The 22,264-nt window shown below is 38.9% G+C and overlaps 1 protein-coding gene across 3 annotated transcripts; it reads left to right on the forward strand.

Moving 5' to 3' along the window:
* Nucleotides 1-501: 501 nt before the first annotated feature.
* ERGIC2 (ERGIC and golgi 2) lies at nt 502-21,404 on the forward strand. 3 transcript variants are annotated; one of them, XM_015627085.3, is made up of 14 exons: nt 503-633; nt 2,866-3,011; nt 5,755-5,863; nt 7,342-7,388; nt 8,385-8,455; nt 9,012-9,052; nt 9,751-9,852; nt 11,303-11,398; nt 12,143-12,198; nt 13,177-13,275; nt 14,398-14,495; nt 17,783-17,945; nt 18,799-18,878; nt 19,653-21,404. In XM_015627085.3, the coding sequence occupies exons 2-14, from the start codon at nt 2,906-2,908 to the stop codon at nt 19,716-19,718; spliced, it is 1,134 nt and encodes a 377-aa protein (XP_015482571.1). In that variant the 5' UTR covers nt 503-633; nt 2,866-2,905; the 3' UTR covers nt 19,719-21,404. The 3 variants fall into 3 exon arrangements, with proteins under 3 accessions (XP_015482574.1, XP_015482571.1, XP_015482572.1); XM_015627086.3 differs by lacking the exon at nt 503-633 and adding an exon at nt 2,429-2,530; XM_015627088.3 differs by lacking the exon at nt 11,303-11,398 and having other exon boundaries at nt 502-633.
* The last annotated feature ends 860 nt before the right edge of the window (nt 21,405-22,264 follow it).

Below are 22,264 nucleotides of genomic sequence, written 5' to 3' on the forward strand. Positions count from 1 at the left end.
CAAACGCTGTCTGCTTCTATATCCATAGTGTCCAAACCAGTATTAATACTGCAACCCCCGTGACAGCCCTTCATCGGTTTGTTTTGGAAGGTACTTGGCATCCACTGCTTTAAACGATCACTCAGAACCTCGCACGGTCACAGATGCTCCGGAGCAGCACGTCCCTTCTGTCGCAGCGGGACTGCCATGCCCGGGAGCCCAAGCGCCTGCGGGACCAGCTGTGAGGCTGTGCAGGGCGCCCTGCGAGGGGCGTGGGGCCGCACTGCCTGCGGCTCCGGAGGCTCAGACCGGGGCTGCTCCCGGCTGCGCTGCCGGGCACAGGCCGGCAGTTCGGCGGCCCGGGGAATACGGCCCTCGCCCTGGCCATGTGCCCCTGCTCCTGCTCGTCCCAGCCCGCCCCGGGCCGCGGCAGCCGGCGCATGCCCGAGGCGCTGCGAGCATGCGCGCAGGGGCGGGCGGGGCGCTCCGCCGCTCCCGTCGGCCCGCGGCTCCCGCCGGGCGTCGGCGGCGGAGGGAGCCCGCCCCGGCCGGCGGTGCCATGCTCAGCGGGGCGGGCGCCGGGCAGCGCGTTGCGGCTCGTCTCTCCCGTCTGGCCTCGCCCGCGGCGCTGGGCAGCGGCGGCAGAAGCGAGAGGTAGGGGAGGGCGACGGGGGAGCGGGGGCGCGGCCTGTCCCGTCCCGCGGCTACCCGGTGCGTGGCGGCGGCGGGGAGCGCCCGCGGCCCGCACAGGTGTGTGGGCTCCGAGCTAGCGGCCGGGGCCTCTTTCGGCGTGAAGCCGGGCCCGAGTCCCCGGCAGGGGGTTTCAGGCGTGGGGCCGCTCCTCGCCCGTGGGAGCGGGTGTTGGGACGCGCCGGTAGCGGCTTCGCTGCCAAGTTATCTGAGGAAGCGAAAACTGCCTGAGCCCCTCAACTAGGTCGGAGTTGCCATGGCTTCTAGCGGACCTCTGGTCTCGAGTGGCATTTGTGCTGTGCTTTGTCCCTTATTTATCGTGAATAATAATAATAGTTTCTTAAGGCAATTGGCTCTTGGATTCACAGTACCTTACTTTCATGGAGCTATGGACTCCAGATTTTTTGGTGTGTCTGTAGTAGTACCTGTGTGGAGATGGGCAGGGGGCAGGGATCAGGTCTCCATCTGGGTTTGTAGCTGAAAGTGAGTGAGTCTGTGTGGGATTAAAGAAACCAATGAACAGATTGCATATTTCTAGCTGGATTATAAAAATCCACATACTTACTGATGCAGGGTGATTTAGAAAGTTTTTTAGCAATGTGCTCTCAAATTCCCTGTGTTTATCTTGTGCCTCTTTACGGTGTGCTCTTACACGTGATAGCAGGGAAGATACGCAGAAAATGAAAGGGTGGTATGTTAGCTTCATTGCTTTATGTGTAGGATAACAGGCAAGCCCTGTTGGTGTTTCCTCCGTGCTAACGAATGTTATGACTTCAGCTGTGTCTAAGCAGCTGCTTTGCCATATCTGTGCACTGAAGTGTTCCAGCTTTTCCTTGAGCTACTGTGAGTTTATTCTTTAAAACTGTTATTTGATGTAGTAAGGACAGAACCTTGCTTCCTGATTATTTTTTTTATGCTGTGTAACCGAAAGCCTGCTCCAGCACTTATCTCCTCTGACCACTCAACTGGTGTTTATTTGAATCCTCTGCTAAACACACAGTATCATTTTGTTGATCTCTGCAGCCTGACCAAGGGCAGAGTGTGTCCGAAGTCAATTCGTTTAATGAGAATGTTGCAGGCATAGATGATTTTTCTTGTGTGAACTTTAATTTCCAGTAGAGCCTATTGCTTTTTTATTGCATGGTACAAAGCCTGCTCAGCACCAGGAAGGGGCAGAGCAGGCAATAGATCTTGAGTAATTTCACTAGAATGTCCCAGAGACTTGATGTTCTCTTGAAACAGGGTAGATGAGTTCAGTTTTTTCCATCATCAAGATGATGATGAGAACTGTCTCATGTGTTGGCAGTATAGGTTAACTTGCCCACCTTATAGTGTTTAAATAGGGAACAATAAGGTGACATGTTCTCAGAATACAGTAAGTGCATGATTGTTTTCATAGCTTCAGAAATTCAGGGTTATGTTCAGCAGTCCCCTAGAAGAAAAACAACAGTGTCAACTTGTTAAAACTTGCAGTCTATTGGCAGGACCAGGCTGTGAGCATATTTGCATGATTTGGAAATGGTTTAAGACAGTATTTCCAGGGCAACCTGCTTTTCTCAGCATCCTGCTGCTTAACATGACTTTAAGCAGAGATCATATCATGTACAGAAATTATTCTGAAGGATGGAGTTAGGATTCGACCCACAACTTGCTTTGGAAGGTATTTTTATAGAGGAAAAAATAGTCATTTTATGATCATAATATTCTATACCTGTAAAAATGTGAAATGCACCTTTTTTTTCCTTTAGGATGTACTATGTGCCCCCAATAGCCAAATGTGGAGAGCAATCTGATGTCCTCTAAAGTTTATGCAGCCTATTAGATATTTTCTCTTCAGTCAGTGACTTCTCTGCGCTGTCAGGTTTGTTTAGAAAATTTTCTTCAGGACTGAGTTTGATATTTTTTAAAATTTAAAATGCAATATATTCACTACAAGTAAGAACTTAATTGAGAAAGAAATTGAGCATACTAATTAAATGGTGAATGTGCTGTTTGTTGCTGGACTGTAGGCAGTGGTGTCCAGGCCAGTCTTAACAGTTTTCTGAAGCAAGAGTGACCATCCAGTTGTCTAGCATGTGTTTCTTGAAAACGTATTTCTGGGGTTTGAATGTCCTTGTTATTGCATTATGTTAAAGCCAGTCAGTTTGAGCAATATTGCCTGTGTCTTTTAATCATAATGATTTATTCTCAAATTAGAGGGAGTATATGAAGGAGGAGGTGGAGGAGCGTGCTGAAGATGAGGCGACTGAATCGGAAGAAGACCTTGAATTTGATGAAAGAATTGGATGCCTTTCCAAAGGTTCCTGAAAGCTATGTGGAGACTTCAGCAAGCGGAGGCACAGGTAGGCCTGTTTGACATGCTGATATTGATAGAAACTTTAGCATGAGGAAGACAGGCATCTGTGTTTACCTGAAAGTAGCTACAACTGGTTTCTTGAATTCTTGGGTGGATTGACTGAGCTCATCCCCTTCAAGTAAAGACATAGTATCTTATCCAAACAGATGCATCTGTCACTCATCTGAAGGGAGATTTTGTATAAAACTGGGGAGACTCAACCCAATGTAAAGGTTCGAAATAAAAACTAACCAGTTGCAACTGGAACTGCACTGTGCCAAGCTTGTAACAAAACTTTCTCATTTGTTGTCTCACCAAGCTCTTTTCTTGGTGTCGGGTAGGGTGAGACTGAGTGAGCATGACCTGAAATGATAGTGGGATTCAACACTATGCTTTTGCAAAAGTAGAAAAATATTCTTCAGAGACAGGCAAATTGAACATCAGGATGAAGAGCAGTTTTCTAAAGCTTTTCTCTTGAAGGCGCACTGGATTTTAAGAGTTAAGAAAGCCCCTTGAAGGACTAAACACTTTAATCCAGGACATGTGCTTGTACTGTTCATATTAGTCACTTGAGGTTCTCTGAAAAAGCTAGAGCTGTAAAAATGACCTTTCTTTACATATCTTATCATAAAATTGTGTCTTTAAGTTGAGCTGAGTTAGAGGTAGCCTGATCTGAAAATAGTGACTTAATCTCTTGGACTCTTAGAATTACTTGCAGATAGGAAACAGCTAGCACTTAGAAGTGGAGGACAAAAATCTCTCTCATGTGTGTGATTACGCCTGAAACTCAATTGAATAAAAAGTTCAGGAAGCAATTGCAACCTACAGATAAGCCTTTGAAGTTGTTATGCCACTTATAGTGTAGAAGAAAATATCAGAAAGTTCTATATTACTTTGCTGTTTCCTCAAGTGGACTGTTAATAATTAAAGGATTATTGTATATAAAATAATATGTGAGAAGTGTTTAAATAATTCTTTGTTAGTCTCAGTTTCTGAGGAAACAAGGGTGTTGTTTCTTTGTTGTAATTTTCATAAAACCACCAAATGCTTAAAGAATCCTTTTTTTTGTAGTAGTACTATCCTTCATGAGACCTTTGCTTAGGTGAATGGTGCCTTAAGGATTTCTCAGCACCAGAAGTTACTTTAACATTCTTTGGTTTTATTCCAGTAACCTTATAACTGACAATATAGTATTTGTGTTTCATTCATGATCAAAGTGTCAGACTTACTTTCTGATGTGATAAGGATCTAAAACATACCAAGACTCTATTCTCTGGCTTTCACAGCCTTCAAACCCTTTGCAAAATAAGTCCTGGTTACTCAAACAGGCTCAAACTCCAGCTCTGTGGCTGTGAGACCCTTCAGGAGGGAAAATCTACAAGACTTTATTTTTCTGTTCAGATCAACACATACAATTTCTCAGAAGTATCCAGAAAGCAGCTGTGGTTCTAATGGTGTTTGTATGGCTCTGGATAGTCTTATCTCCAGCTTTCCTATTGCTGCATAGCCAGGGTGAGTCTGGCCTACTGGTTCCAAAAGGAAGTGAACAGCCAGAGTGATTAATTGATTTGTGCAGTTGGCATGAAGGGTTTCACGTGTGTGATTGCTACATAGTGTCAGCTGAAAGCTAGAACTGGAAACATTGCTGATCTATGCAATAGTCAATAGCTCCTTTCCTGATCCCCAGGGGCTCTCTGCTCCCTGGCTTCTGGATCTCTGTGTAGTGAGTTGAAGCCTGTCAACAATGAGCTGATTTTTTTCTCAAGTTGCCCTTCACGGATTCCACAGAGCTATTCCACAGAATGTAAATTAAAAACCTACAGTGCAAATAAGCTGTTCAAATTGCTACTATGCTCTATAACTGAAGTATTTTCCAGCTTATAAAGGCTATGATTTAATAAAAGGGGCATAGCAGGTGCTTCTGTGCATCTGTTACTGTGTTTCTGACTGTGCAGCAGGGAGATCTTCTCCTTGCATTGTACAACTTTGCAAGTGTGATGAGTAGGCTGCCTTGGAGATAAGTGAAGCACATGTACCACTAAAATATACCAGTTAGTTTTCATCCTAAAAATAATTTCAAGTTCTTCACTTATTGGCAGAATGGATAGCTGTGTGTTGCTTGTTGCCAGAGGAAGAATTGTTTGAAATACTGGGGTGGGAGTCATGACAATATGACATATATGGCTATGTGTAGCTATACACAAGCATTATAATGCATATGATTTCTCTTGTCTCCTAGCTTCTTGAGTCTAAGACTTGATATAAAAAAAATCTTATAAAAAACTGACATCTAGACAAGTGGAGGCTTGAAGGGATTTCAAGATGCACTACCTTCTTCTTTCATGTTGGAAGTTAGGACTGAGTTTTCCTAGACCATCCCTGACAGTGATTTGTGTGCATTTTATATGTGGAGGAGGATATAGCCTGTTCTTAAATTTTCTATACAGGAATTTCACAACCTCCTAATCATTCCAGTATTTGACTGTACTTAAAAAGTACTTTCTTGATGCAAAGGTAGGACTTACTATTTTCCACTCCTGTCTAAAAACAAATACTATCATTGTGAAAACAACTTGTCTAATAGCAGTTTTGGATTTATAAATCAAAGATACCAGTGTTGTACTGGTAGTGCTCAACTTCTGGAATTGTTTGAATTCTGTTCTGCTTATATTTCTAATAATTAATATAAATATATTTCTGAATAATATTTCTCACAGTCTCAATGTCTACTTTTTTTTTCCTCTGACCAGTTTCTCTGATAGCATTTACAACAATAGCTTTCCTGACTATAATGGAGTTCATGGTGTACCGGGATACATGGATGAAATATGAATATGAAGTAGACAAGGATTTTACTAGGTAACATTATTTGTTAAAATTCTTTTTAAAATGTTAGTTGCCTGCATTTCAGGAAAGAATAGATTTAAAATGTTCATGTGACTTGAAAGCAATTTATAATTGAAATTACAAATTAAATACTACATAGATTTGATTTTTCACCTGTTGATTGTTTTGGAGCTTTTTCTTCTATGTAATCTATGAAGAAGATAAATTGAGATTTCTGCTATGAGGAAGTCACAATAGTATAGGTTTCTTACTGAAAGAGCTCCCTTAGGAATTACTTGCTAACAATTCAGAGAACATTGTAAGATGTAACTCTGCATCAGTAGGTAAACCCCCCAACTTGGGCTGGAGGCTTTCTCTGGTTCATACACTTAGTATCTTGCCATTATACTTTGTGCTACTGGAGGTGAACCTGAAGTGCTCAGAACTTTGACTGCATTATTAGAGGTTGTCACTGATTTTGTCTCCGAATACAGTCCCCCTGAAATTTGTTTGCTGATGGTTTCATGTGTCTGTCAGGATTGTTTGCCTTTCTTCCAGAACTGGTCAGGCACCCATGTGTCCCTGTGAAGTTAATGCAGATTCTGCGCCCTGAACATCTTTAAATGTCATGAGTCTGTGTTGTGGTTTGACAATGGCCCATTGCCAGGCACCCATGAACTGAACTAACTGAAACTAAACTGAAATAATTTTAAAATCTGTTTGGGTAGTTGCTGTGGTAACAAGCTAAAGATACATTTATTAATTGAATGTCTTGTACATGAGAAATAATGAAGGTTTCTGTAATGAAAAAAAAAAAGGAAAAATGTAAAGGAGATGCATCAAAAACTCAAATGCTAGTAAATCCAATCAGACAGCTGTAATTTCACATCTGGGTCTTTGTTAAAGTAGGTTATATCCCAAGTGAAGCTATCACACGGGAAGGGTAGTCCATCAGTTAAGAGGGATTTGGGTATGTCCTACTACTGATTCCCCAGTTTGATTGTGGGCTGATCACTCAGCCTGTGGTTCTTGACAGTTTTAACCAGTGGAGGCTGGTATAATTTTAACTGCTTTTCTCCTCTCTATTGACCCTGTCTGACCCCAGCTGAGCCAGTGTTGAATCCCTTGCTTTTGTGATTTGCTTGTGGTCAGCTAAGTCCCAGAGGAAGCTCCCTGAGAACAGAACCCTGTGACTATAGTGAGGGGGTTTATTTCTTAATAGTTCAAATGACATTCTTGAAACTAACATGAAAACCAATAGGAAATGCCCAGAATATTGGGGAATGCCACACAATCAGACTTTTGGTGTGATGGAGGTTATCTCTTAAGTTAAAAAATGGTTTAATGTGCTCTAAAAATCCATGTTGCTTCACCCAAATTTTAAACAGCTTTATATTTATTGGTATAAATTTTGGTACCTGGCTGTATTTCTGCAAGTAGTCTGAGATTTTTTTCTTGATACTTGTACTCAATGTCACTTAATGGATTTTTGCCTTTTTTTCTCTTTCCAGTAAATTAAGGATCAATATTGATATTACAGTTGCCATGAGGTGTCAGTGTAAGTATTCCAACAATTGAAGTTTTTAAACACTTTAAAGCCTCTTCAGAGAGCACACTTGCTCACAATATAGTTGGATATTGTTCAGAATATTTTACCAGTTTAACTTTTTCTGATCTTAATGGCATATAGTGATCTTGATGGCATATGACTCATTGAAGGAATTAGTAAGAAATGTAAAGAGAATATCTGTGCCGTCTCATTCACACATTGCAGAACCTTGCTTTGTCTATCAGCAGGAACAGGATCTGTTGTTTGGTCTCCTTTTCACTGAAATATTTTAAAAGCTCATTGTGAGACTCACCTCAGCAGCAGGAATTTATAAAAATTGGTATTTATTTACGAACTTGGTTTATATTAAGCTGGTCTACTGTTTAACAGCGCTGAAACCATAGCATAATTTCATCTTCCTTGTGAATGTAAGAGGTATGCCTTCCCTATAAAGGCAATTCTTAATATTATTTTGACATCATTTAGGTAATGAACCTTTATTTGTGTTCAGTCTTAATTGTCCTGGACTGAGAAGAGAGAATACTACTTCTACCAGGAATGCAAGAAAATTTTCAGGATTCACTACTTTTGGCTAGTTTAATCCTTGCATTAATTGTATGGTAGATCTGTGGCTTTTTGGTTGGGGTTTTTTTTGGTTGTGTTTTTTTTTTGCAAATAAACTTTTATCCTCTATTTTGAGTAGTCTTGGTCTCTGGTCACTGCTTGTAAAACAGGAGAAAATATTGATACATTGCAGATACTAGAAAGCTTGTATGTGTGGTTCATACAATTTCTCTGTAGGTGTTAAATCAGTGAGAAAATACTGCACATTTGAAGAGTTTTTGGTCAGTGTCCATCACCTGATGTTGAAGGTTAAATAGGTTGAAGGAACAAGAATATAGACTGAAGTTTATCACTGTACTGTAAAACTTCATTTCAACTTGAATTTTTTTAGCTTGTCCTTGATCATCTGTGTGACTTAATATTTTTCCTTGTTTAAAATAGATGTGGGGGCTGATGTTCTGGATTTAGCAGAAACAATGGTTGCCTCTGCAGATGGCTTAATCTATGAACCAGTAAGTTGATTCTTTCCTTTTTATTTAAAAATTTAATTCCTCTTGGTGCAAAGTACTACTGGGCTGGTTTGTTTGCTTGTGGTTTTTTTTTTTCTCCACCAACCTCTTAGAGAAACATTCTGTAGTTGATCTCTTTTGGCCATAGCTTCTGGGTACATTTGAGCATTAATTGCAATTGAATTTACTGAGTACATTTGTGTTAACTAATATTTATGTTTGAACTTGGTGAACAGATGTTACTAGTGATCCTCTAATGCTGATGAAGTACAGCAGGTCTGGTAGCTTGTCTTTAGTGCTTCATGTGGGATCAGCATAGAAATAAGCAATCTGCACCTGGACCTTTGTCTTTCAAAGATTGCTCCTTTGCAGTTCTGCGTGGGAAGGGACAGAAATTTTTATACTTGAACTAAGGACTGCAAAGTCCTTTCATAAACTACTCTGTGGTGCCAAGTGTGAAGTTGATTATAACTTTATACCCACACCCCCAATTCTCTTCTGGGTTTCATGGAAGGGATACTTTCTGTGTGTTTTATTAGATGTGTTATTTTTGTTTCAGGTACCATTTGAACTCACCCCACAACAAAAAGAATTGCAGAGGTAAAGAACTGGGAGGCATGGTTTGTATTATCTGTACTGAAAGTGACTTCGAAGTACACCAGAGCTACATGACATAACTATGTCCTGGGTCTAACAACTCCTGCTTGTAATTTAAGAATGCAAATCTACAAAAAAATGCTAAGTTACTTTGCTTTCCTCATTATTTAAGATCTCTGGTATGGAAAAAGAAAATTTGCTTTGGACTTACCTGTTCAATGGGGTCATGCTGTTCCAAGTTGCAAGCAAGATGTATGGACTCGCTCAGCTTCTGTTTCCAAGTGAATGCTTAGTAGCACAAGTTAAAATCATGGAATCAAATGTGTAAAATAGATATCTAAATGTCAAAGCTGAGCCATTGTAACAGATTGGCACATTCTTGCAAAAAATCCTATAACTTAATTGACACAGTGTTTATCACTTTAATAGCTTGGTGTTGTGTGTGCCCAATATAGTGATAGTCTTGTAATAGTATTGAAACTTATTTGGGGGTCTGGCTAGTTTTGGTATTTAGATAACACACTGCTGTGAACACCTGAGCTTTAAATTCTGTATAAAATACTATTCCCAAAGTTTAATGCTTAATTACTGTCATCAGCTTTGCTAAGTTCTTGATTTGCAACCTGCAAATGAAGCCAGTAATGAACTGTGAAGCTAGATTTTGTTTTACTGTTGCATTCATGCTTGTCTCTAATCTTTAGGATGCTGCAACTAATTCAGAGTAGGCTGCAGGAAGAACACTCTCTTCAAGATGTGATATTCAAAAGTGCATTTAAAAGTGCTTCTACAGCACTGCCACCACGGTAAGAAAAACTGTGATTTTCAACCCTATGAATTAGACTTAACATTTTATTGTGATTTTGATTCCACACCACCCCTAGAAGACAAGCTTGTAAGACAAGATCTCACTGCTTTTTAATGAATTTTAAAATAGTGTACTTGATACTTCCTTTGGAGAGCTGTTGTTTTATGAAAACTTTTGAGGTTTCCAAACTGGAGAAGGTTTCCAGGTTTTGTGTGTGTGCTTACACATACATGTGCAGACACAAGTAAATATATACACACACCTTTATATTCCATTTGGTCTGTTGCCTCCTTCCTAATGGGAATTAGTAATGCCAGAGCAATGCTAAACAAGAGTCTTTTTTTTAAAACTACCTTTCTGTCCAGCAGCTTTTAAAAGCAGTGCTGCTATTACCTGTGTTGTAATGCTTCATAATTTTACAAGAATCAACCTTTGCATACCAATGTGTTTTGTTAGTAAATTCCTAAGATAGATAAGTCTAAGATAGCACTGTTAAGATTGTATGAAGAAGCCTTGCTATTTTCACTTAATTCCAGCTACTCAGATGTGTTAAGAGATTAGTGCATAGAATGTCTGGTCTGCTGAATCTAGATGCTATGTGATTTTATTTTTTCCCCCCCCAAGGAAAAAGCACTTTCTAGATGAAAGCTGAAATTTTCTCCACTTAGAAAAAGCACTAAACAAAAAAAGTACTGAATAAAACCAAACACCAAAGCTGATATACACATTTCTTGTGTTGTAATCTTCCTGTCTGAGGATCAGATATATTCTTCCTTCCTAAGGCAAGCTTAAAGATGGCTCAAAAAATCTTTTTTTTTTCTCATTTGCTTTATGTCTTCAGATTAATTAAGTCCTTCTGTGCCTCTGTGTTGCTTGTTAGTGCAGTATTTGAAATGGTATTTATGCTTGAGATGTGTTGAAAAAAAATTTGGTTTTCATCTCCCTCTAAAGAGCAAATTTTGGAAACAGATTTTTTTGTGAACATCACAACATGAGTGAGGAGGAGTGGAAGCTTTTGTGAAAAATAAAGTTGAAATATCTTCTTGCTACAGTGTTGTTTTTGTGACCAAAATGCATTTGGTTCTGTTCATTGTAGCATTTAAATTTTCCAAGCAATTTTTGGTAGAAGGAAGAAGGAAAATAAAAGTCCCTGGGGAAGATATACTTATGGTCTAATGTTTTCTGTTTGCATGTTCAGATATAAGCCAGTCTTGTAGGCCAGATTTTTGAATAGAAGTATGAATGAAAGCTCATTGGTTTTATCAGACTGACCTTCACTAGCTTCCCTACCTTCCACTATATCTGGTGTGATTCCAGAACACATTAAGGACAGATAGATGATAATACTGTATCTTTATGCTAGGCAAAAGAGATCTAACTGTACTGCTGTTATTTCTGCTAGACAGTGAATATTCTCAAGTACTTTCAATGTTATTTTATTTAAACAGGGAAGATAATTCATTACGGTCGCCAGATGCATGCAGAATTCATGGTCATCTCTATGTCAATAAAGTGGCAGGGAACTTTCACATAACTGTGGGCAAGTATGTTCTGTCCAATTCTTGAGAATAAAAAAATCCCTTGACTTCTACATTCTATATAGCGCATGTATGTTATGTGTGTGTGCTTTTATGCTTCAATTAATGACTGGGTTTTATTGACCTTCCTGTACTCAGGCTTGGTGTTTTTTAACATGTAATTCTTGCACTGTTAATTTTCTTCATACATTACCAAAACCATGCAGTGCATCCTGTAAAACACTGAAATTCATTATGAATTTCAGTGTTTTACAGGATGGAAACTCTTGAAAATTGCTTTGTAAAAGAGCAAATACAGAGTGCAGTTAACTTGCTTACTCATAGGATAAATAAGGTCAAACTTTTATTAGTCACTTGAGCAGTTCTGCAGCTTTTCATTTATTAGGACTTGGTGACTCTTCCAAAATCATAGTGACTTGATGTGGTTTTGGTATTTCTAAAAATGCAAGACACTAGTTTTGTGTAAGAGGGATTTTGTGAGTCCAAGATTCCTGACCTTACTGTTCAGTCTGTCTGTACTTGACAGTAATAACAATGTAATATTTGGGTTTTATATAGATATACACAATATATACCAATTTATAAAATAGATATATATGTATATGTTATGTTTATTTAAGCATATATATGTTGTGTTATACATATGTGGATATTACATACTTTATAAAGTATTTATTGAAATAGAGGAGGAAAGGTAATTTTTCTACATAGTCCTGTGTGGATTCATAAAACATTTGTTGCTTTTTTCAGGGCAATACCACACCCTCGAGGCCATGCACACTTGGCAGCCCTTGTAAGCCATGAGTGTAAGTTCTTTCTGTCATCTCCATACCAACATGATTCGCTTCAATCAGACTGCTGTCTCCTAGTTCATGTTAGGTTTATCTTAGGTTGCTGCTTTAAAGATGTTCTAGCTGTGCAATTGCATTGCAAAAAAAAAAAAGAAAAAAGTGAAGAATATTCTTTGCAATGATTGGACTCGATAACAATTTGTTTTCATACATTTAACACTATTAGGATTATTTTTAGGTTGTTTCTGTAGTAATGGTAACTCTGGGATCTCAGATGTTCTGTGTTGTAACTTAGACACCATATAATGCACACCCTGTATTTCAGTCCAAATTAGCTCTTTCCTTGAAGACCTTTCTAAAAGGTTAAAAATTGCTGACTTTTTTCCTTAGAAACTTAATTTTTGGATTATGAATCTAGATACTAAATGTGTATTGCTGACTTAACTTAATGTGAGGCAAACGTGACTTACTGTGCAAAATTAATTTGATTAAACCAGTTAGAGTTGGTTAAGCCTCCAAATGTCAGCCCATGAATTTGTTAACACAACTTTAATTAATTTATACATCTTAAGTATCTGCAAAATAAGCAGTATAATAACTTTGCAGCTGCCTTATACTTTTTCTGTACGTTTGATTTACTAAATCTTAGTCTTTTTAATGCAATTGCTTACAAGAACATGAGCTGTAGAATAATGTAAGCATTTGGCCAACTAGAAATTCTCTGTTACAAAATTATAACTCTTTTGAGCTCCACTGTTGATTCAAATATAGTTAAAATTTGGTTTAGAAGCTCTTTTCTAGAAAAATATAACTTTTTTGTTAAATGTTTTGGATTTGAGTTTTCTTTGAAGTGTACGTAGTAGATCCAATGATGGTGGTGTTTAATAAATGCACTAATTAGAATATTCCAGTGTCAGAAATGGATGCATAATTTTGGCTAAGTACAGACTCTCATAGTTTAAAAATGCTTAATTTCTCTGTATTGTCTTTCAGCCTACAACTTCTCCCATAGAATAGATCATTTGTCATTTGGAGAACTTATTCCAGGAATTATTAATCCATTGGATGGAACAGAAAAAATTGCATCAGATCGTAAGTGTTGTGTGCTTAAAAAAAATCTTGTTTTGTTGAGTTTCCCAATAGTTACATTTAAAGTATTATCGTTTTTCATAAATCAAGCAGCATGTCAGGCTAAATTTGGTAATGAGCAGTGTCCTCTTCAGTTATCTACATGACATCTTAAATGGGCATTTCTTTCTAATATATGCATTGCTGTTCTGTCCTTCCTTAGAGGCGATTTGCGTTTTTTTCCAGGTTTGTTTTGTTGAAGTTACACTATGTCTGACCATATTGCAGCAGTATGTTATAGTGGAGAATCATAGATCTGATTCATACTGGGGAAAAATAAGCCTGATTTGGTTTAAAAAACAGCACCAGGAGTCTTAGATTCTATTCCTGTATTTGGTTTGTCCCATCCACAGTGTGTTTTGTGGTGAAACAGGATGGGTTTGTGTAGCACTTCGTTTCCTCATGTATAAATAAATGAGAGTAGTAATCTGCCTCATCTCACCTCTGGCATTCCCTGTGAGAGTGAACCCCAGAACCTTCTACAACCACTGTTGTCTCAAAGTCAGTCAGTTCCTTGGCTCTTACAGCCAGAATGGTTTAGTGTAGTTGAAATAAATTGCTTCAGTCTATTGGTGTTTGTTCCCTTAGGGAATTGCACAAAGAGCAGTCAAATGCATGAGCATGCTGATGGCACTAGAAGAATACTCTGGAAATGTAATTGAGAGTGAATCTGTAACCAGTTTAGAAGGGCTTCCAGCGCTGTGCATACAATTCCGTGGCTGAAATCTATTCAAACCTGAGATTTGTGTATATCATGAAACATGTGACAGTGTGAAAGTTGCTCTAGAGCCCTGGAAAACACTACCTATGTGAAGCTTTGAGTGGCCTGACCTTAATGAGTCTTTTCATTACATGGGAAAGTTTTAAATTTCTGAGTATAAATGGGACATATGTCTTTTCCATGGAAAATAGCTTTGTGCAGATGGTGCTGAAGTAGATTTGGCAGTGCTGGCATTCCTTGAAGAATGTCCCTAGTGCAAATGGCTTAGCTGATTTATTATTTCTTTGATTTATTTGTCAATATCACAGATGGCCTTTAACTCTGTTCCTGATTCAACAGTAAGATTTTTTTTTTTTTCCTTCTAGACAATCAGATGTTCCAATATTTTATCACAGTTGTGCCAACCAAACTCCATACATACAAAATTTCAGCAGAAACTCACCAATTTTCTGTGACAGAAAGGGTAAGTAGAAGAAAGAAAAAAAAATGAAGATAAAAAAATCTAAGTGATTGAACACAAAAGTTGAAATGTGAAAATAGTAGCATGGTTTTGAAAAGTTGTCTAGCATGAAGAGACTCTTTGTAGAACATTCTATTATCTGTAAATCATATAACAGTGATGGGTAAAATACATATATATGCTTGGTGACACATCTAAGCTTCTTCTATTAATGTTTTGCATCTGTAGATCTGGAGTCTGATATTAGAATTAATGATAGACAGTAATTACCACTTCATTGGATGGTAATAGTAATGGTGATGAAATCCTCCAAATTTTAGGTCTGTAACCTAGTGTTTAGCTTTACAAATATTTAATTCACCTTTAGCTTTTTATCCATGTGGGAAGCAAACCAAGAAGCAGCTCACTGGAATATCCTTAACTTGGTTGAGTTGGAGTGTAAGAAGCAGAAATGGGTAGTTTATATGAAAAACTGATCTCAGTTGTCTTGTTTAACCTTTGTTGAACCACCAAACTTAATTTCTCTCAAGACTAGAGAGCTTCTACTTCTGGGTTTTGAGAGGCTTTTAATTCTGAGTCCATAACAAAGGTAGTTAATGCAGCATAGTATATATCACAAAGTACTAATTTAAAGACTGCTGTGAATAGGAAAAAGGCCTTGGGTGTACTGACTACGTCTTATTTTCAGATACTGAACTCTGTTTCATCTTTTATTCAAAAGTCAAAGAAACAAACCTTTCTGAAAAGTTTAATTAAAAAAGACAGATAAAGTGAGAGGTGAGAAGAAAGCCTTGGGTTGAAAGAAAACGTGGGTGTTAGTAGGATGGCAGTTCACTGTATTAGAGCTTGTGGTGTTCTCCAGGGGAGAATTTTTTACTTCCTCATAATTCCATGTTGTGCTTCTGAAAAATACTGGGCTAGGGAAACTAGGATAGAGGTGATGACTTGGTGTTCAAGACACAAAGTGGCCTTGGATATGCCAGGCCGCTGAAGGGAAGGGTTTGCTCCAAAACTTACGAAAGCTGGACTGAAGAGAGGAGGAAGAAGAATTTCATAATGAAGTATACTTCGACCTCCTGCTGGTTTAGCAATCTGCTTTGTGTTTTCCCTGCACAATCTGCAGCAACTAAGGCATTCCTTAAACTATTGTATGTCAGTCAACAGCTTATCTTATTGTTCCTTTTTTTTTTAATCTTGGGTTTTTTTTCCATCAGTTTTTCTCTGTTCCTGTGTAATAGTGGTTCTTTGCATCAACTGTCCAGTCTAAGTTAGCTCTTCAGTTTTTTGTGGGGATGTATTTTTATGAAAGTTGCTACAAGCACAGGTTGCTTGAGAAAAGAATAATGAATGATTGAGATAAAGTGTCCATTATGTACTTGTTTACTATCGCTGCCTCAGCAGACAACCTTGTTGCCTCCAAAGCTTATTTGTGTTTAATCTTAGGGAGCCAAACACTCCTATTGGATGAGCTGGGAGAGGTTACAAAGAGCAGCTATTCACTGAACACCTTAGTACATTTATTTTGAAAGAGTAGGCACATATGCAGACATGAAAAAGGGGTCTGGCAGCCATTACTTAAACTTGAATGCAGTGAGGTTTAATTGCTGGTGTTGGGCACATGGGGAAGCAGAGTTTGAGAGGTGTGGGCTGAATCTTCTCCACTACTCTTGATGGTTGAGATACTGTAGTTATTTATGTAAAGAAGATTTAATTCTAGCAAGGCTTCACTGAGCTATCTGATGCAAGATTACTAATTTTTAGCAGATTTTAACAATCAAAAGTTAAATTGTCTGCAGCACTAGAAGCTGGAAGCAGATCAAAATGGTTGGCAAGAAAATAATTTTATTTCTTTTATGGGTGGAGTTTTGTGTGTTTAACTTCATATTCTTTTTACACTATTTGACCTCAAAAGACTAGTAAAGCTTAGGGAAATAACAGAGGAAAAGCAAACAAAAGTACAGTTTTGTCCTTTGCCAGTGGCAAGGTTCTGCTTAACTACCTTCAGTCTTCTCTTCCTTTTTAGTATGACTAGAATGAGTTGTATCACTCATCTCCAAATACTGACAGTTGTCGTGCTTTGAAATATGGAAAGCAGTTTCTACTGGTTTGTTTTATGTTTTGTTTTACCCATTGCAAAGCTTTTGGGACCTGTTGTCACTACTGATGCATTATTTTGGCATCCTTTAAATTTTGATGTGCTACCATAAAAAGCAGTGTAGTTTTTCATAATGTTAGCTAACTGAAGAAGTTGCTTAACCTGCGTTTTCCAAAATGGTATTCTGCATGTTTTTTGAGTACAAACTGTTAAAACAGAGAAATGGATTTGTGATATATTGCTTTTCTCAGTTCTTACTAGCTTAGGGATAGCTGAGTTTGTCTTGAGTTCATTATGATCTTTTCTGCTGTCCTTAGATATTTTCAGCCAGACTTACCTGGCAGTGCATTTATTAACACCTTTCAGTAACAACAAAATGATAGCAAACTTTTGTTTTGAGGTATGATCTCTCTTGAAACCATTTTTAAAAAGCAGGTATTTATAGCAGCTACAATCTCCTCTTTGGTGTCTTTGGGTTTAAGAATTTTGCAAATGAAAAGAAACTAAAAATTTCTCAGATTAGGACTGAGGTGCCTGGTGGTCATAGTGAGCTTGGGGTGTTTATTTAGTCAGGTGTATTTCTTGCTGTGTGACTGTTGTCTGATATGATGCAACTGACAAAAAGTTTGAAAAGAGGCTTTTGCCAAGAAAGGTTGGACCAGGTGTTCCTTGGGGTGTCTTCCAACCTGGTATTCTATGATTTATATAAATCCTCTGGGGATTCTGCCATTGCTAAGGCCGTTCAACAGCATAAATCTCATTAAGGTCTCACACCAAGTTAAGTAATTCATAGTGGCTGATAAAGTAGGAAGAGCTGTGGCAAGTATTACACCAGCGCACTCCCTGAGTTCACAGGCTAAGCCAAGACTGTAGCATTATCTTCACAGGTCCCAACACAAATCCAGTTAGAAAAACCCTGTTTGAAGGACCATGTGAGAGTCTTGAGAGAACAGTACCAAAGTACAATAGTGAATATTGATAAGTAGCACAGTAGATCAGTGACCCAGAAAGTAATTTTTTACTTCATTATATTTAACTTTTAGAAGGTATTGGTCAAAGTGACCTTGATACTCTCCAGTCTTCTGTTCATTGTGAACTCTGATTAAATAACTCTTTGTCATCCCATCTTGTAAGACTGATTTTCTTGTGAGTAATAAAAAGTGTGACTAACAGGTGTTTCTGTCTTTTCTTTCAGGAAAGAGTAATTAACCATGCGGCTGGCAGCCATGGGGTGTCAGGAATATTCATGAAATATGACATCAGTTCACTTATGGTGACAGTGACAGAAGAACACATGCCTTTTTGGCAGTTCTTAGTGAGGCTCTGTGGCATTATTGGTGGAATTTTTTCAACTACAGGTGACTATCAGGGTCTTCCTTCTTAAGTTCTATCACTTTTTTTTCTTATCATGGTGATTGCTATGCATAAGTTACAGGGAGTCCTCTTAACAGGTTTAAGACAAAGTGTGCATTTGTGTGCATTGAAATGTGCCATAAAAGCTACTCAGTTTTGGTGTCCCAATATGGCATTTCTGGTGTTCTGAGGGCCTGTTGCTTCCTTTTTGGTAACTATAGCAAAGTTTATTTACTTCTGGAAAAGCAAGGCCACATCTGTCCATAGATATATAGATATCTATGTATTTGTATGTACACACACAAATACTGATATTCTGTGTATTTCCTATTGTTGGGATCCAGTAATTAATCAATAACAAAAGTTGAGACAAAATTTCCATCTGAAGTAATTGTGAAGATTTTCCTTGTCAATGAACTGCTGGATTTGCTTCATCAAAGAAAATAAAGTTGAAAAGGCACAATTTGCTTACTGGTCAAGATATAATAGGGTATCTGGATTACTAGTTATTTCTTTCCTTGGCTCTCATTGGAAGAGAGCCCAGTAAAGAGGCTTCAAACTAAGAGCTGCTTTTCAAAGTAGATATTTCGGTCCCACACAGTGTTATTTTCACCCATGAAAGCTTGCAGAGGGAATTTCATTTGCTTGGTAGCTTTGCTTTCTTGATGCATTTCAGAATGTTGGGATTCTCCCCTGCCCTGCCCCTGATATTTCATTTCTTCATGTTAATTTCCCAGTGTTTTATGTATAGGTTTACTCCACTGTGTCCTAAGTATGGTGCATTGCTTTGTTGCAATGCTTCCATAAATAATACATTTTTACTCCTGGTGACAGTTTAAATCTTGTTTGACATTGCAGGAATTTTACATGGCTTTGGAAGATTTGTAGCAGAAATTATTTTTTGCCGCTTCAGACTGGGCTCTTACAAATCCACATCGGTAAGGAAAACTTCCTCTAAGTATTTCCCTAAGTGATACAGCAGAGCATGGATGACAAGGACAACCTTGGGACTTGGTCCCAGGAGAATTTGAGATATTTGCAATAAACCCTCCCTTTGACATGCATATTAGCATAGATTCAACAGCTTTTAAAAGTAGTTGGAAAATCTAAAATGTAAATAAGCAGAGTTCTCTGACAAACTGAATTAATGCAGCTGAGTCTCTTAGATGTCCTATGTTCCCTTCATTGTCCTTGCTATATTCTTATTTTCATATTGCTTCATAAAACATATATAACATATTCATATGTTTCCCAGGCCTGGTCAGTCTCCCTGTCCTGGTTTTGGTTTCACATATCCTTTTGCTTGGCCTGCACACTGAAGAAGCAGCACTGTGTGCTGCAGGGGTTCAGTGGTGCTCATTATTGCTCTGCAGGCTACTGCCAAGCTACTCCCTTCATTAGGCAATACAAGGATTGCTTCTCTAGCAACTACTTGATTGTATATTACTTTTACATTTCCCATTTAAGCCTGTAGATAGCCTTTGAGACCTCTGCCTTTGTCTCAGATTTAGTTGAAGTTTGCCATTTGGCCAAGTATGAGAGTGGGGAGAGAGGAAAGAAAGCAACCGAATTTGTGTAATATATCTATGAGAGACCAGGTAAAGGCATCCAGGAAATGTGCAAGAATAAAGAAGTGTGTTTTTTTGAGGAGGGAGGGTGGATGTTCTGTTTCTGGTTGAGCCATTAATAACACCTTGTTTTTGTTTCACCAGGTCCCACTTCCTGATGGCCACACAAACAACCACTTACCTCTAATTACAGACAATAGTACACATTAGCCTCCTGAGAAAATTTTTTTTCTTCCTGCCTGATACAGACTTTTTTATAATAAAGAAACCATTGTGCAATATGCTGAGACAGTGATGATGGGCAACAAAAAAATGAAGCCTTTACAAAAAAAAAGAAAACCTCCAACAAAACAATTTGTGTAATTTTTTGTCTTTGAGTGCACATGGAGACATAGGAAATTGTGAGACCAGTGGAGGTGGATGATCTTCTGGAGAGTGAAGGAGTGTTGCTGCCAATACAGTATTCATGGTCAAGCTGAACATCTTTGTGGTGTCTGCCCGTGACCACTGAAGCATCTTAGTGATGCCCAGGAAGGCTGCAGGCCCCAAGGAGAAAAGAGTAGAAGTGGGTGTGGAAGGGCTGGCAGCAGCCACAGAGGCACAGTAACTGAGCTGGAGTTTCTCTTAAGTGTGCAAATGGTGTATTGGCTTTTCTTCTTCTTTTATAATGCTGGGGTTGAGGGCTAAGACACCTTTCATACAGCTGGGGAGCAATCCTAGGAAATCCTGAAGAGGGGAACGTGAGAGTAAGGTGGAGCCCAAGCCATGATGTTGGTCACAAGCACTGCCATTCTGCAGCCTCACCATTCCTTAGTGGAAGAAACGTGGAACAGTGGAGTTCTTCTGTTTCCACACAGCCACTGTGCCACCAGTGAGAGTGTCACTTCTGGCATTGGTGTGGAAGTGCCCAAGGACTCCAAGGATGCGCTCCAGCCTGCACAGCTTTTGAACTTTTGAATCAGAAACCCTTTAAGTAAGGCATTTGACTGTAGTTTTGATAAAAAGCAGGACTCCCTAGTAAAAAGATAAGGAAATCTTTCTATGGCTTTTTCTTGGTAAAGAAATTGCTTTGATGGAATCTTTGTTGTAGCTGTGATGCTCATGTGGGAGCCATGGGAACATCCATGTCCTGGAAATGGAGAGGGGAAGGGAGAAGGGGGCCAGAAGCTGCCAGTTCAGGGCAGCTGGGAGGTCTGCTAGGCCAGGCGGGGAGTGTAGAGCTGGGTGTAGGTGGCTTCAGGGAATCTGAATCGTATTGCTGCAGAAGGTGATGAGACAGGATCTGCAGAATTAATCCTTGCTATTCATTAAGTTTTTTGTAAATTAAATGAAGAGCAATATTGTATTGTAAATATGCTACTGAGAAAGAATGTTATTAATGCAAATGGTGAATTGAGAGACGGAACATCATGTTACTGCTGAACTACTGGTGTACACCTGTGGTTGAACAGTTACTCCACCAGTGTAAAAAATTATTAATATGATTCCTTCTCAGCAAAACTGATTTAATATGTTAGAAGATGATGCTGATCCTGGCTTTACTCACCATGGAATTAATATTTTAATTAAGAGGACTAATTAGAGAAAAATAAAAATCTCTGTGGCATTGTCAGATTTTACTGACTTCCATTAATATACTTTATAGGGCACTTGGACTTTGTTGATGAGCATAGTGTTAATAACACAGCTGATTTGCTATGCAAAGTGAAGGGCTTCCTAAAAAGAAATGAAATAGTAAATAAAATGTGGGAAATAAGGAAAGACTTGTTGAATTTGGCTATTGAGAAAAAAGTTCAAGGAAGCCAGGTCCTTGGGGATGACAGCCAGGTTTGGGGTTTTCTCTTTTGTGCTTTGTTTTTTTAACATTGATTAAAACTCCAGCAACTTGAGAAACTCTTTGGTTCTCATTTCTCTTTGTTGTTTCCTTCTGAGGTTTCTTTCCTACTTCTGCTCAGACTGGTTCTGCTTTGGGCTTTTCCTAACACTTGTTTCTTATCTGTGTGGAACAGACTGTACTGGTGGGAGAGACTGATTTCAGTTGACTTTCTGTGGCAGAACTTTAAATGTTACTTTCTATTCTCACATAAAAGAGCCAAGTGGCTGGATGTGTCTTAAATCTTTGTGTGGCATATTCATGTTGTTTTATCTAAAAAAAGCTTGTGTGAGGGCTGGTTGCTAATGGAAGAAAATTTATGATCAGCTTGCAGATGTGAGGTGCTGCATTGCAGAGTGAATGCAGGATCAGTTGACCCTCCTGCTGTTTGCTTTCTCCCCACAGTGGGTTTGGTAGTCGGAACAGTACTACTGACCTTGGTACCTTGTGTTGTCAGCACCTTAACCAGCATGTGCAGGAGAGTCTTGGAGAAAATAATAATTTATTGCAGGGACTTTTTGATCACATTTATTTGCATTATGCAAAAGTGAGTATAGGATTCTGAAAATGGGAGGAATGGATGTCCCAAGGGAAACAGAAGCCCAGATGTTAATGTGGTGTGTATTTTCTGAAAGGGGGATGTCATAGCATTTTTTGGGTTAGGAAAAATGGTCAAAATTATGTATTTTTATCCTTTGCTCTCTTCCACGATGGTGAAGAGAGCGAGCCCAGGGGAAGACAGTTTTAACGTTCATAAGGTGTGTTCATAGCATACCATTTGCAGACCAGGGTCTGTCTGGCCAAAAACTCTTCCCCACTTCCAGCCAGCATGGCTTGGGTTGTGTAATGCTGCTGCCCTGCTCCCCTAGGGAGAGGTGCCTGG

The sequence above is a fragment of the Parus major genome, chromosome 1A (genome assembly GCF_001522545.3).
Source record: "Parus major isolate Abel chromosome 1A, Parus_major1.1, whole genome shotgun sequence".
Taxonomy (NCBI): domain Eukaryota; kingdom Metazoa; phylum Chordata; class Aves; order Passeriformes; family Paridae; genus Parus; species Parus major.